Raw genomic sequence first — 15457 nt, 5'->3', positions numbered from 1 at the left:
TTTCAATCAGTGTAACCTTCTGTATTTGACTAGCTCCCTGCAGAAGTAGTAAATCAAAACTTCATCAAACTCATTTCTGAAAGAAAGTTTTCTGCTTAGTAGTTAAATTACCCAGCAGTATGCTGCAAATGTTTTAACAAGTGCCTCCGTCAAAAATGTTCCACTTAAGTCAGCAAATTTTGACATTCCCTGGATAAAAACATTCTACCCACTCAGTTGAACCAATGAGGTTTTGCAAAACCAAATTCCAACCTCCACTGCCCACCTTTACATTTAGATGGCAAAGCCCCTATCATTACTAGTTTTTGTTTGTTGACCTTGCAGTGCAAAGTTAACACCCACTTTTCTGTTTCTGGGTTCTTTGCCATCTGACTTTCTCTGTTTGTAATTGTCAGCCTAAATACCTTATCAAAAATAAATGATCTTGTTTGCACAATTAAATCCACAAATCAAACCTCCAAGAAAAAATCCCCTGCAAACTCTGTATGTTAAAGCAGCTCAGAAACTTTTGCTTGAGGCTTTTACACTCTTCTTCTCTTGCTGGTCTGCAGGTCAATGTTGCCTGATGTAGTTGATCACTTTCGCCTGCTGAATCCTCATGCAAAGGGACCTGAAACCATCTTTTATTCTTCATATGTCTTCTTTACCAAGATGTCGGCTGGAATTGGATTAGGAATTTCTGCAGCAAGCCTGGAGTAAGTGATGTTTTATTCCACTTAGTTGCTGTAATAAAGGGCTCTGAGGTGCTGTGTGGTAATTGCCTTCTCACCATTCGCAAACGCAACGGGCTCAGAGACACAGTCTGGTTGCCAGTTTGAATGTATAATGGCCGAATCCTAAACACAAAATTGTTATCTGACAGGTCAGACTTCTGGTCACCAAGACACCTGGTGGCCTGTTAAGAATTGTTTGGTTTTAGATTTTGTTACCTAAAGAAAGCAACAACAAGGAGTCTGGTGGCACCTTAAAGACTAACAGAGCATAAGCTTTTGAGAGTAAAAACCCCACTTCTTCACTTTCTTCAGGTAGCAGCATGGACTTAGTGGTTTGGGCACTGGTCTAAAAGTCAGGAGACCTGAGTTCTGTTCTCAACTCTGCCTCAGGCGGTCTTTGTTACAGAATCATAGAAGATTAGGATTGCAAGAGACCTCAGGAGGTCATCTAGTCCAAGCCCCTACTCAAAGTAGGACCAATCCCCAACTAAATCATCTCAGCCAGGGCTTTGTCAAACTGGGCCTTAAAATCCTCTAAGGATGGAGATTCCACCACCTCCCTAGGTTGAACTTGAGCAAGTCAATTCTTGGGCTCTCGGTTTACCCTCCCATTGTTTGTCTAGTCTGTTTAGATTTTATTTTGAACAAAAAATAGGACTTTTTTTCCTAGGAAAAGCAGATCATGCCTTTTAAAGCTTTCATGACGTCGAAAACCCAATATCCAATGGAAAAATTTCAGACAGCCAGATTCATGTCACAAGTCACATTTCAAATAGATGGTAGAGCCAATGTAATTAACCAGATATTTCTGATACGTGCTTGAAAAGTGGAACTTGTTACTACAGGGGAGATTTAAGCTGTCCTTCAAACTCTTGCACAGTGCTGTGACCGTACAGTACCTCCCCTCTATGCTGACTTTGACTTTGCACCTTAGAGGTCACATTATGTAGAGCAGGAGATCAAGTCCCAGTTGGCAGTTGTGATTTAACTGTGTGTCTTCTGCCACTGCTACTTCAGTTTAAGCCTGGAAAACCAAAATGACAAGGTGGTGGGATGTGGTAGCTCCTGTGTAGATTACACTGGGAACCACTTGTCAGTACTTATCTGTCCACAAGCTGTTATGAATTTACAGCAGATGCTGCAGTGCTTTTTTTTCCCCCCCTCAGGAAAAACAAGTCTCTGTTTTAGTGACTACATACAGAGAGCTCATAACTAACAGAATTACTGTCAACTGATTAACGCTACTTCACTCTAGTTAGCGAGCTCCCAGCAGTTTGCCATCTGCTGGAGTCCAGAGCTGACATTTATGGGAGAGCATAGGAGGTAGTTTGATGGAAAATCGGTAATAATTTTCATAGGTGCATGTTCAGGATGTAACAGAATAATTCCACAAGTTGGCACTGAATAGCTCAGGGCATCAGTAATTCTAATACTGTGCCCACCCCTGGTTCTGATTCAACCTATCACATAAGTACATGCTTAACTTTAAGCATAAGAGTAATCCTGTCCTGCAAAGCACTGAAGCATGTCCTTAGCTTTAAGGAGGTAAGAACTTCTGTTGATGCCAGTGGGACTACTCACCTTTATTTAAAGTTAAGCACATGTTTAGGAGCTTTGTTCAGTAGGGATAGGATTCACTTATCAGACAAGCTCTGCTATAGAGAGACTTGGCAGAATTCAATTTTTATTTAATAATTCTGATGGATAAAATCAATATTTATCAAATCATGGTTTAAAGACTTCAAGGTGCAGAGAATCCTCCAGGAAGTGACCCGTGCCCCATGCTTCAGAGGAAGGCGAAAAACCCCCAGGGCCTCTTCCAATCTGCCCTGTCGGAAAATTCCTTCCCGACCCCAAATATGGCAATCAGCTGAACCCTGAGCATATGGGCAAGATTCACCAGCCAGATACCTCGGAAAGAATTCTCTGTAGTAACTCAGATCTCACCCCATCTAACATCCCATCACAGGCCATTGGGCCTATTTACCATGAATAGTTAAAGATCAGTTAATTGCCAAAATCATGTTATCCCATCATACCTCCATAAACTTATCGAGTTTAATCTTGAAGCCAGATAGGTCTTTTGCCCCCACTGCTTCCCTTGGAAGGCTATTCCAGAGCTTCACTCCTCTGATGGTTAGAAACCTTCTTCTAATTTCAAGTCTAAACTTCCCGATGGCCAGTTTATATTCATTCGTTCTTGTGTCCACATTGGTACTGGTAAATAATTCCTCTCCCTCTCTGGTATTCATCCCTCTGATATATTTATAAAGAGCAATCATATCTCCCCTCAACCTTCTTTTGGTTAGGCTAAACAAGCCAAGTTCCTTGAGTCTCCTTTCATAACACAGGTTTTCCATTCCTCGGATCATCCTAGTAGCCCTTCTCTGTACCTGTTCCAGTTTGAATTCATCCTTCTTAAACATGGGAGACCAGAACTGCGCACAGTATTCCAGATGAGGTCTCATCAGTGCCTTGTATAATGGTACTAACACCTCCTTATCTCTACTGGAAATACCTCGCCTGATGCATCCCAAAACCGTATTAGCTTTTTTCATGGCCATATCACATTGGCGGCTCATAGTCATCATGTGGTCAACCAATACTCCATGGTCCTTCCCCTTCTCTGTTACTTCTAATTGATGCGTCCCCATCTTGTAACTAAATTCTTGTTATTAATCCCTAAATGCATGACTTTATACTTCTCACTATTAAATTTCATCCTATTACTATTACTCCAGTTTACAAGGTCATCCAGATCTTCCTGTATGATATCCCAGTCCTTCTCTAAATTGGCAATACCTCCCAGCTTTGTATCATCCGCAAACTTTATTAGCACATTCCCACTTTTTGTGCCAAGGTCAGTAATAAAAAGATTAAATAAGATTGGTCCCAAAACCGATCCCTGAGGAACTCCACTGGTAACCTCCCTCCAGTCTGACTGTTCACCTTTCAGTATGACTCGCTGTAGTCTCCCTTTTAACCAATTCCTTATCCACCTTTCAATTTTCATATTGATCCCAATCTTTTCCAATTTAACTAATTATTCCCCATGTGGCACCGTATCAAATGCCTTACTGAAATCTAGGTAAATTAGATCCACTGCATTTTCTTTGTCTAAAAAAATCTCTTACTTTCTCAAAGAAGGAGATCTGGTTGATTTGGCACAATCTACCTTTTGTAAAACCATGTTGTATTTTGTCCCATTTACCACTGACCTCAATGTCCTTAACTACTTTCTCCTTCAAAATTTTTTCCAAGACCTTGCATGCTACAGATGCCAAACTAACAGGCCTGTAGTTACCCAGATCACTTTTTCCCCCCTTTCTTAAAAATAGGAACTATGTTAGTAATTCTCCAGTCATATGGTACAACCCTTGAGTTTACAGATTCATTAAAAATTCTTACTAATGGGCTTGCAATTTCATGTGCCAATTCCTTTAATATTCTTGGATGAAGATTATCTGGGCCCCCCAATTTAGTCTCATTAAGCTGTTCAAATTTTGCTTCTACCTCAGATATGGTAATATCTACCTCCATATCCTCATTCCCATTTGTCATGCTACCATTATCCCTAAGATCCTCATTAGCCTTATCACAGACTGAGGCGAAGTGTTCGTTTAGATATTGTCCCTCTTTGTTAATAATTAAGTCTGTTCGGTAGTAACAGCAGCATGTAATTCCATGCTTTGACTGTGTAAAGGTAATAAAATTATTTCAGAGAAGGCACAAAGACAAGGAGTGGGAGAAAGGGAGCAAAGGGCTGAAACCTGCTCCCATTGATATCAGTAATAAATTTCATGTTGGTAGCTGTAGGATTGACTCCCCTCCCCAAAAAGTGAGCATATAAGATATAAAAGAGCAAGAGGAAGTGTAAGAAGAAATTCGAGCAGAGGTTTAGTTGGTGGTGGGAGGATAGGAGATCAGGGAAAGCCCTTAATGTGACCAAGTGCCTTTTAGATAGGCAATAACAGCAATGTCCGTATGTGTGTTTTTATAGGTTTGCTGGTTATAAAACAGGGATGTGCAGGCAATCCAGCACTGTGATCCTCACACTGAAAATCCTGATTGGGGCAGTCCCTGCCATCCTCATTGTTATAGGCTTATCCATACTCCTCTTTTACCCAATCACTGAAAAAAGTCGAAAAGAAACTGAATTTGCACTCGAGCTGTTAAGGTAGGTTTGACCCAGAAGCAAAGTGCAATAATATCTGAGCAGCCTCTCTTACAGGATGCCAGGATTCAGGGTTGGGGAAATTAGCTACTATCATAGTTTTGGGTTTGTTTAAAGTGTTTTAAATTCTGTAAGTTGCAGAACATTACATTTTTCTAGTATCTTACCTTTGTTGCAGAGTCCTTGTGTATATAGGGTGTCTTTCTAAGAGATTACTTCTGTTAGTTTCCCAAAGTAATCTGCAAATTTAAATGATACAAAATAACAAACAGAAATCATATACTCCACCAGCCTTCCGTGGGTGAAGCACAGCACAGCTCCATTATATTAAAGTTTAATCTGGGAAGTGGAGAATATTGTATCCAGTGGAAACTAGAAGGGGATATTTCTTAGGTCATGTTTAATTATATTCTCCTTAGCTATCTGCAAATGGGAAAAATGTGACTCCTCTTTTTTTTTCCCCCCTTCTTTCTGATATGTAAAGAAGGTCTGAAATCTTGTGGTAGGGTGAGGTTAAGCATTTGTTCTGCATTTTTTTTTTTTTACATTTCATTCATATTTTCTCTTCCTTTCCTTTTCTTCCTGGAAGACTCCTGGTCCAGTTAAAAAAAATTAGGCCGAATATCAAGGGTGAGGGGAGTAAACCCTCAGCTGTCATTTAGTATATTTAAGACAATATTAAGTCCTCAAAATATACTGTAGAACAATTCCCCCTAACTTGGATGATGGATTAGGTAGTATAATAGGTCTTTGCTGTTTCTCCTTTGTATGATCTTAAAATACCAGATGAGGAAATTGGTCAAGACACTATAAAAAACATATCTTGCTAGTAGTGGTTCTCCCCGTCTCTGTTTATTATTTGAGGTTGCTAAATTTTAGCCTGTAAGTTTAGCTTTAAAAAAAAAGGGGGGGGGGACAACAGCAAGCAGAGAAAAAAAGAAATCTCTTCACCTGTGATCCTCTCTACTTTTTATAGAAGGAATCATCCGAGCACTGACAACCTTTCTGAAAACGAAGAGGATACCTGGATATGAAAGTTTGGAGAGAAGTGGCTTTTCAAACTGAAGTCTTACCTCAGATTCCAAAGCACTGTACTTGGGGGGGGGTGGAAGGAAGGAAGGGAAAGTCTTCTGAGTTATCCCACTTAAGTTTTATTAGGGGATACTGGGAGCATTAGTACACAAAAGTGCAAAGGGCTCTGTTAATGGTAAGGATCTGATTTTGACAAAATAGGAAGGTTCTGAGGACAGCCAATAGGGTGCCTCAAGGGGATGCTCACAGTTCATAAGTATGTGAACTTCATCCAGTGTTCTGATGCCCTTAAATTGGTGTTAGGAAGATTCAGTAGGTGGCACTCTTCCCTCTAGTCAGTGTTGAACCAAAGCCCCAGCACTGTACTGAGGATAACATGCTTCTGAAGATGCTGTGTTTCATATGAGACATAAAACCAAAGTCCTGCAGTCACTAAATTTCTTCTGGAACTGTTGGCAAGATCCAGGGGTGTTAAAGGTTGGCCAGAACACCAAGTTTAAACTCAGGAAATTCTTCTGACCTAAATTGTCATTGTAGCCTCTGTTGGCAACAGTATTCTTCACCACTTTTTTTTAAACTGCTGCACAACATTTGCTACATGTCATTCTAGAAGTGTCTGCATTTCGGTGGCTGATGGATGTGATCCTTGTGTATAATTTGCTTACGTTTGTAAAGCCCTTAGGGATTCTGAGGATGAAATGTGCTATAAACATAAGATTTATTGCTTCTTTTTGAGTTCCAACAAGCCCTGGATGCAGTTGGTAACAGAGCCCTGTGTTGAAAACTCTCACAAATAACTGCTCCAAACCTGATTTTAATTTGACTTTATTTGGGGGGGGGGGTTTAAGTCAAACTTTTATGTTAATAAAGGCCTACATTTTCAAGAGTGATTGACTAGTGGTCTTGGGTGCCTCCTTTTTTGATTGCCAAACTTCAAAGTGCCCAGCTGTCAGAGTCTGGGCACTCTGCCCTTTCTAAAAAAGAAAAAAAAATCAGGCCCATTTAAGGCATCTCATGTTGAAGCACCCAAAATCACTAGTCACTTCTGCAAATTTAGGCCCTAACTTTTGTATGTATTTACTTGTATGAGGCACACATTCCCACATACAGAACGCTGTCATTCACCTACTGAGAGCTGCAGCAGTGCTACAAATTCTCAGCATATGTGTACCAATTTAGAACAGCCACCCTGCGCCAGTTATCTAGTTGGTGCCTTTTTGAGCCAAGGATCTTGAAATGCTTAAGAAGCATTAATTAAAGCCTCACCACACCCCTGTAAGGGGTACATGCTAACTGTGCACATCTTGCGGGGAGGGAAACTGACCCACAGAGATTAAGAGCTAATCCAGCTCCCATTGGAGTCAGTGGAAGTTGGATTAGGCTCAAAATGATTTGCTCAAGGTCATCCTGCAATTTAGTGATGATACTGGGACTAGATTCCAGGAGGCCTAAAATATGAGTTTTCTGTTATGCAAGACATATTACATAGCAGCCAAACTGTAGCAAACAAACAAGTTAGAGGTGCCAATCAATACCTGGAGGTAATTTTGGTGTCTTTAAATATTCCACTTTCAAAACAACAAAAAGTATCAGTAAAAGCCAGCTTTCCTATTAAATGTAATGTTTTGAAATGCAAATGTTACTAGCTAGAGAGTTAGCTCCTCAGTTGCTATAAATCCATTGTTTCAGGTCAATGGGACGACATCAATTTATACAAGCTAAGGACCTAGTTTGGTGGGTATTTTTATAAAAGGGTAGCCGAAACTGCAGACCCTGTTTGATTAGACATTTTAAGGCTGTGTGTCTGTCACAGAGGTTATGGAAGTCATGGATTCCGTGACTTCTGCAGCTGTGGATGTGGCTGGCTCTGGGGCTGCCCGAGCAGATCAGGCATCCCCTGGGCCAGCAGCACCAGCCGGTTTGGGTATGGGAGGGGGCTCAGGGCAGGGGGTTAGGATGCGGGGCAGCACTTACCTCAGGGGGATGAGCCAGCATGTCCCTGTAGTTCCTAAGCAGAGGGGTCGGGGGCTCCGCGCACTGCCCACACTTGCAGTTGCCACCCTCGCAGCTCCCATTGGCTGCGGTTCCTGGCCAATGGGAGCTGCGGAGCTTGAACTTGTGGCAGGGGTAGCTTGGGGAGCCCCCCTGGCCTTTCCTCCCCCTAGGAGCTGCAGGGACACCCGGAGTCAGGTAGGGAGCCTGCCAGCCCCGCTAACCCTCCCACCCCCCAGAACGAGTCCCGGGCTATGCACTGCTGCCTCCCAGACCCTCCGCCATCACCAGTGGGAGTCCCGGGCTGTGAGCCACCACCTAGCCTCCCCCCAGCACCAGAGGGGGTCCCAGGCCATGCACCGCTGCCCACCTTGTCCACAGTACCAGCGGGGGTCCCAAGCAGCTCGCCACCCCCCCAGCACCAGCAGGTGTCCCAGGCCACATGCCACCATCTGCCTCTCCCCCGCCCCCCCAGCACCAGCGGGAGTCCTGGGCCACACCCCCAGCACCTGCCATGGCCCTGGACTGCCCCCTCCCCCCAGAGCACCCGCAGCCCCCCAGCCCAAGTTTTACTTAGAGATATATAGTATAAGTCATGGGCCATGAATTTTTGTTTACTGCCTGTGACCTGTCCATGACTTTTACTAAAAATACCCATGACTAAAACGTAGCCTTAGACATTTTTTAACTTGAACATGGCCTGTGCAATGTATACTATATCAGCTATGTAACTGGGTTTACAAATTGCATAATACACATCAGACTTCAGCTCTGTGCATTGTGAGCTTTCTGAGTTATAAAACCGCACCTTACCCTTGCTTCTAGCAAGAAATTTTTCAGGGTTTGTAATTAATGAATTAATGAATATCGTCACAATACGGCAGAAATCTTTGTAGATAAAACTTCTATAACTATATTTTTATAATTTGAATAGTGCTGAGTTATTTTATCATATTAAAGTTGTATATTTGTTCATAAAATGAATGTATTTTTCTAAGGTTTAAAGAAAAAGTGCTAACAATGGATTTGAAGAAGAAAGCAGTATAGGATTTTTGTATCTTTTTTTCAAGGCTTACTGTTTGCACTGTGAAAGAATGAATTTTTTTTTTATCTTCTAGCACTTTTTTTTAAACTAAGCATAATCATTGTCTATACCCTAAACATGATGCAGAAAGAATCAGATCTCTGTGTTATTATCTGTGCATATTAAATATTTACACTAAGTACAATCCAGATTGAGTAATAATTCTCTCTCTGCTATAGCTGAACCTTAGCGATAAGGCTGCTAACCCAATTCCATATTCAGTTCATGATACATGCAGGGTGTGACAGGGTTAAGACTCACCGCTGCTGGTGCCTCCCGCTGGTTGTTCTTGGAATTAGCTCTGTCCAGTCATGGAGCACCTTTTGTATGTGGTGCCTTTCCCTTCGTCTGCTCTACTGCTTTGGGGATCCACATTGCTCCCTGCATGGCGGCATCCTCTTCAGGACACTACTCTCTCACTGCCCCTGTCTGACCCCCTTCTGGGGGTTTGGTGTTATCAGTAGTCTTCGATCTGCACCAGTTCTAGCAGCCGACTGCAGCCTCAAAGTCTATCCGCTTTGTTGCAGGGTCCAGCCACAGCCTGTATCAGGCCATGCTCCTCCTCAGCCAGGTGTAGTACAAGGGGGAAGGGGGGGACCCAGGCCCACCCAACCCTGGGACCCTCTAGCAGCAGCCTCTATGCCATCCTCTCCCCTTGTCAAACTATCATCTCTGGGCCGCTTCCCCTTTGGCCCTGTGCACCTGCTCAGCCCTTTGTAACAAGGCCAACAACCTAGGGTTTTCCTTGGCCGGAGCTCCCCAGCTCCTTCTGCCCTTCCCCAGCACTGCTCTGGCCAAGATACTACCTTTCTGCTTAGGAGCCAGTCCTCCTCCCTTGCCAATCAGGGAGAGACTTCCCTGCTCCCTCTCTGGCCTGGTTCAGCCCTTTTCTCAGGGGGTGGGGCTCTGCCCCACCACACAGGGATTTCCATTTGTCTTTTACATTCATACAAGAGCAGAATTTGAGTGGAGCTGGGCAGACCCGGGGCCCCAATTTTGCAGCCGTAGACCTTCTTGATTGGGAGCTCTTTCGGGACCACTGGGCCCACAGTTTGTTTCAGAATCTAAATCCTAATCTCCTTTTGGATTTGCCTTTATGGGTTATGCATAAAGTTCAGAAATATGTAAAAAGAAAAGGAGTACTTGTGGCACCTGAGAGACTAACAAATGTATTAGAGCATAAGCTTTCGTGAGCTACAGCTCACTTCATCGGATGCATACAGTGGAAAATATAGTGGGGAGATTTTATATACACAGAGATCATGAAACAATGGGTGTTACCATACAGACTGTAAAAAGAGTGATCAGGAAAGCTGAGCTATTGACAGCAGGAGAGCAGGGGGTGGAGGTGGGGAAACCTTTTGTAGTGATAATCAAGGTGGGCCATTTCCAGAAGTTGACAAGGGGGGGGGGGGAAATAAACAAGGAGAAGTAGTTTTACTTTGTGTAATGACACATCCACTCTGACTCTTTATTCAAGCCGAAGTTAATTTTATCCAGTTTGCAAATTAATTCCAATTCAGCAGTCTCTCGTTGGAGTCTGGTTTTGTATTTTTTTTGTTGAAGAATTGCCACTTTTAGGTCTGTAATCGAGTGACCAGAGAGATTGAAGTGTTCTCCAACTGGTTTTTGAATGTTATAATTCTTGACGTCTGATTTGTGTCCATTTATTCTTTTAGGCAGAGACTGTCCAGTTTGGCCAATGTACATGTTTGACTTTCAGGAGTCCTCTACAAGACTTTGTCCTCACCCACAACTGTTTCAGATTTGGGGACAATGAATACCTTCAAGTCAGCGGCACTGCTATGGGTACCTGCATGGCCCCTCAGTATGCCAACATTTTTATGGCTGACTTAGAACAACGCTTCCGTAGCTCTTGTCCTCTAACACCTCTACTCTACTTGTGCTACATGGATGACATGTTCATCATCTGGACCCATGGAAAAGAAGCCCTTGAGGAATTCCACCATGATTTCAACAATTTCCATCCCACCATCAACCTCAGCCTAGACCAATCCACACAAGCGGTCCATTTCCTGGACACTACTGTGCTAATAAGCAATGGTCACATAACCACCCTATACCGGAAACCTACTGACAGCTATACTTACCTACATGCCTCCAGCTTCCATCCAGGACACACCACACTATCCATTGTCTACAGCCAAGCTGTAAGATACACTGCATTTGCTCCAATCCCTCAGACAGAGACAAACACCTACAAGATCTCTATCAAGTGTTCTTAAAACTACAATACCCACCTGCTGAAGTGAAAAAACAGATTGACAGAGCCAGAAGAGTACCCAGAAGTTACCTACTACAGGACAGGCCCAACAAAGAAAATAACAGAACGCCACGAGCTGTCACCTTCAGCCCCCCAACTAAAACCTCTCCAGCGCATCATCAAAGATCTACAACCTATCCTGAAAAATGATCCCTCACTCTCACAGATCTTGGGAGACAGACCAGTCCTCGCTAACAGACGGCCCCCCAACCTGAAGCAAATACTCTCCAGCAACCACACACCACATAACAAAAACACTAACCCAGGAACCTATCCTTGCAACAAAGCCCAATGCCAACTCTGTCCACACATTTATTCAAGTGACACCATCATAGGACCTAATCACATTAGCCACGCCATCAGGGGCTCATTCACCTGCACATCTACCAATGTGATATATGCCATCATGTGCCAGCAATGCCCCTCTGCCAAGTACATTGGCCAAACCAGAAAGTCTCTATGCAAAAGAATAAATGGACACAAATCTGACAGGTTTCAGAGTAGAAGCCGCGTTAGTCTGTATTCGCAAAAAGAAAAGGAGTACTTGTGGCACCTTAGAGACTAACAAATTTATTTGAGCATAAGCTTTCATGAGCTACAGCTCACTTCATCGAATGCATCCGATGAAGTGAGCTGTAGCTCACGAAAGCTTATGCTCAAATAAATTTGTTAGTCGCTAAGGTGCCACAAGTACTCCTTTTCTTTTTACAAATCTGACAGGAATCATAACATTCAAAAACTGGTAGGAGAACACTTCAGCCTCTCTGGCTACTCAGTAACAGATTTAAAGGTGGCAATTTTGCAACAGAAAAGCTTCAAAAACAGACCCCAATGAGAAACTGCTGAGCTTGAATTAATATGCAAACTAGATTCCATTAACTTGGGTTTGAATAGAGACTGGGTCATTACACATATTGAATCTATTTCCCCATATTAAGTATCCTCACACCTTCTTGTCAATTGTCTAAATGGCCATCTTATTATCACTACAAAAGTTTTTTTCTCCTGCTGATAATAGCTCATCTTAATTAATTAGCCTCTTACTCCACTTTTTCATGTTCTCTGTATGTATATATACATCTTCTTACTATATGTTCCATTCTATGCATCCGATGAAGTGGGCTGTAGCCCACGAAAGCTTATGCTCAAATAAATTTGTTAATCTCTAAGGTGCCACAAGTACTCCTATTCTTTTTATAGGTATATTACATGTTCATAATATATAAATGGAGAACTTTTATATTGATTCACGTATAAGTCCATAAATCATCTTGCATTAAATCCAGTTTGTAAGACACATGCTATTTGCATCACCTGTTGCCTATTTAGATACCATATTAAATACGTATGGCCAAGAGATGAATGAGGTAGACAAAAAGGCTATGTCTGCACTTGCGTGCTACCCTGGGTATTTGTCCATGTACTGCTAGCACATGAACCCCATACCCACACTAAATATCCTCATATGCTGAGTTGGGCACAGGTACATATGGTGCATAGGCATAACCCGTGTCCACGCTACCCCTTTTCAGTATGTGACAATAGTGCTACCTTTTCAGGGACAGTATCCCTGAGTCCAGTGAGTCACAGGAGACACAGTGGGAACCACCTTGTTGCGTGTTGCTGGTACTGTACATCACCTTCATACATTTGGTGATAGCAGGTTCTGGTCATCTCTCCCTTCTACCAAACAGCGCTGGAGATGTGGAGCAAGTGTACGATGATGTGGTTCTGCTACTGCTCACTGGACAGATGTTCATGCAATACAGTATCGGATACAGGACGGAACTAGTCCAGAAAAATTTGAGATAGTGAAGACAGCTGATCCAGAGGGGGAATGAAAATCCACTGTGGTCCCAAGAAGCATGTGTGTTTAGTGCTGGGTTTCCAATGGTATGTCCATGGATGGACTGCGTAGTTCTGGTCCCAGAAAACCAGCATGGGTGTGGTGGTACCACAATTAGCTTGGAAACATGGGCTGATGACTAGTGGCTGCAGAACTTCAAAATGAGGAAGCAGACCTTCATCGAGTTGTGTGAGGAGTTTGCACCAACACTCCAGCACCAGACAACTCGTTTTCTGAAATCCGTAGCAGTGCAGAATTGGGTGGCTATCGTCCTTTGGAAACTGGCAATACCTAACAGCTATTGGTCACTTGCAAAGCAGTTTGGAGTTGGGAAGTCAACTGTTGGAGCAGTGGTTGTACAGATTTGCCAGGCTATCAATACTGTGATATATCCGTGCATGCTTACCATAACCCAAGTCCCTGAAATTATTGTGGGATTTCAGAGGACGCGGTTTCTGTATTTTGTGGGGCCATTTACAAAATACACATTCCTATACTTTGCCCAAAGAAAGGGGCCAGGGAATACGTGAACTGAAAAAGTAACTATTCACAGGTTCTCTAAGGCTTAGAGGAGTAGGTTGATGAACATGAATGTTGGGGACACCGGAAAGGTCCATGATGCCATGGTGCTCAGGTGGTTGGGGTTGTACTGCTGGGGAGAACAAGGACTTTATTCCCCCGAAAGGGTGTGATTATGTATGATGTTTCTGTGCTGACATTTATTTTTGGGGACTCCACATACTTACTTCTACTAACAGGTTTCAGAGTAGCAGCCGTGTTAGTCTGTATTTGCAAAAAGAAAAGGAGTACTTGTGGCACCTTAGAGACTAGTCTCTAAGGTGCCACAAGTACTCCTTTTCTTTTTACTTCTACTGTAGCTCATGAAGCTGTACCCCGACATCGCTGACTCAAGAAAAAGGGAAGTTAACTACAGATTTAGCAGCTCCAGAAAGGTGGTCAAGTGCAACTTTGGACGGCTGAAAGCCCACTGGTAATGCCTCTGGACCTGTCTGGATGCCAATGTGTCCAATAGAGTTTGGATTATTTTGGTATGCTGTGCCTTGCAGAATATATGTGAGGTTAAAGGAGAATACTCCCACTCTGAGTGGTCACAGGGCAGATCTGTTTCTCAAAGTGTGTACAGGCAACCAGATCCCACCCATGTGCACACAACGCAGGGAAATTTGTGATGCTGTGTGTTAGTACATCATGGAACAAGAGGGAGATGGAAAGTAATTGGGGACTGTGCCAAAGGACACTACAGTGATGTGATGGTGCTGTTGGAAAAGCTCAATAGAGCATTGCCACATACTTCAGTTGTGAGACACCTTGGTGGGTTTCAATCCCCTGTAGCCAACATTAATGTACTGATTGAAAAGCAGACAATCGGGGAGGGCCCTCAAGGTTAACACCTTTGGCCATGGTGTTGTGCTGAGGAAAGTTTTAATGCACTTTGAGGGCATCCTTGTGCAATGTTTTTGTTTATATGTTAACTACTGTAGTTTGAGTTGTTTTATGGGGTGCTATGATGGGGTGGCTGCCCGTCACCTGCAGAAAAGGGGTTAAAAGCAGCCCTAGGGAGGCTGCGCCGGAGGCAGCCAATTAGAAAGGAGTGGAGAGGAGCAGCCAATCATAGCCTGGCAGGCTCATATAAGAAGGGTTGAAGGGCAGAGCAGAGTTCAGTAGCTGACTGGAGCTCTGGGGAGAATACCAGGTTCCTAGCAGGAGGAAGGAGCGCCAGCACTTAGAACAGAGCAGTGCTGCAAGCAGGGACCGGGGGAGCTAGAGAGAGCTCCTGGCTGATTGCTAGGCCCTGCAGGCTGAGGCCCTGAGTTAAGGGCAGAAGAGGGTGCTGGAGCCACATGGGAAGCAGGCCCAGGACAATGGACTGCAGTTGCCACTGAGGGAGTGGCTGGACAGAGATTGCAGGTCCCCTGGAAGGAGGGAACATAGAGTATGGCACAGCTGGAGGGCAGTGTCACTGAAGAGGATGCTTCAGTCTTGGGAGTGGGGCAGGTCCTGGAACAAAAGTGACATAGCAGGGCATCACCAGAGGAGGGTGCCCTGGCAAGCAGAGCTAATTCCCATGACAACCGGCAGGAGGTACCAAAGTGGTGAGTGAAACCTCTCACAGGCACCCTTAAACATTGTTAAAGTAATTTTTTTAAAGTTCTGTAAGGTTTGGGGAAGCATTCCTTCCTCAGTGTTTTCTGACACTGTTGCTCTCAGCACTTATGAGGTGCCATGCACCATTACTCTGGGGGCATGAATACTCTCATGGTTTCCAGTGGCGGCTGTTTGCTGGGGATAGGGGAGGAGGGGTAGTGAAAGC

The 15457-nt window shown here is 43.6% G+C and overlaps 1 protein-coding gene across 8 annotated transcripts in view; it reads left to right on the top strand.

Annotated features, from left to right (window-relative positions):
* MFSD2B (major facilitator superfamily domain containing 2B) overlaps nt 1–9140 on the top strand; it is a 65280-nt gene extending 56140 nt beyond the window's left edge. For all 8 annotated transcript variants that reach the window (XM_043510182.1, XM_043510181.1, XM_038393881.2 and 5 more), the window contains 3 exons: nt 552–695; nt 4714–4890; nt 5864–9140. In XM_043510182.1, the coding sequence (XP_043366117.1) occupies nt 552–695; nt 4714–4890; nt 5864–5921 (379 nt within the window). In that variant the 3' untranslated portion in view covers nt 5922–9140. The remainder of the gene's footprint in view (nt 1–551; nt 696–4713; nt 4891–5863) is intronic.
* The last annotated feature ends 6317 nt before the right edge of the window (nt 9141–15457 follow it).

The sequence above is a fragment of the Dermochelys coriacea genome, chromosome 3, assembly GCF_009764565.3.
Source record: "Dermochelys coriacea isolate rDerCor1 chromosome 3, rDerCor1.pri.v4, whole genome shotgun sequence".
NCBI lineage: Eukaryota > Metazoa > Chordata > Testudines > Dermochelyidae > Dermochelys > Dermochelys coriacea.
Note: the sequence above shows the minus strand (reverse complement) of the source record. Positions and strands in the feature narration are given on the sequence as shown.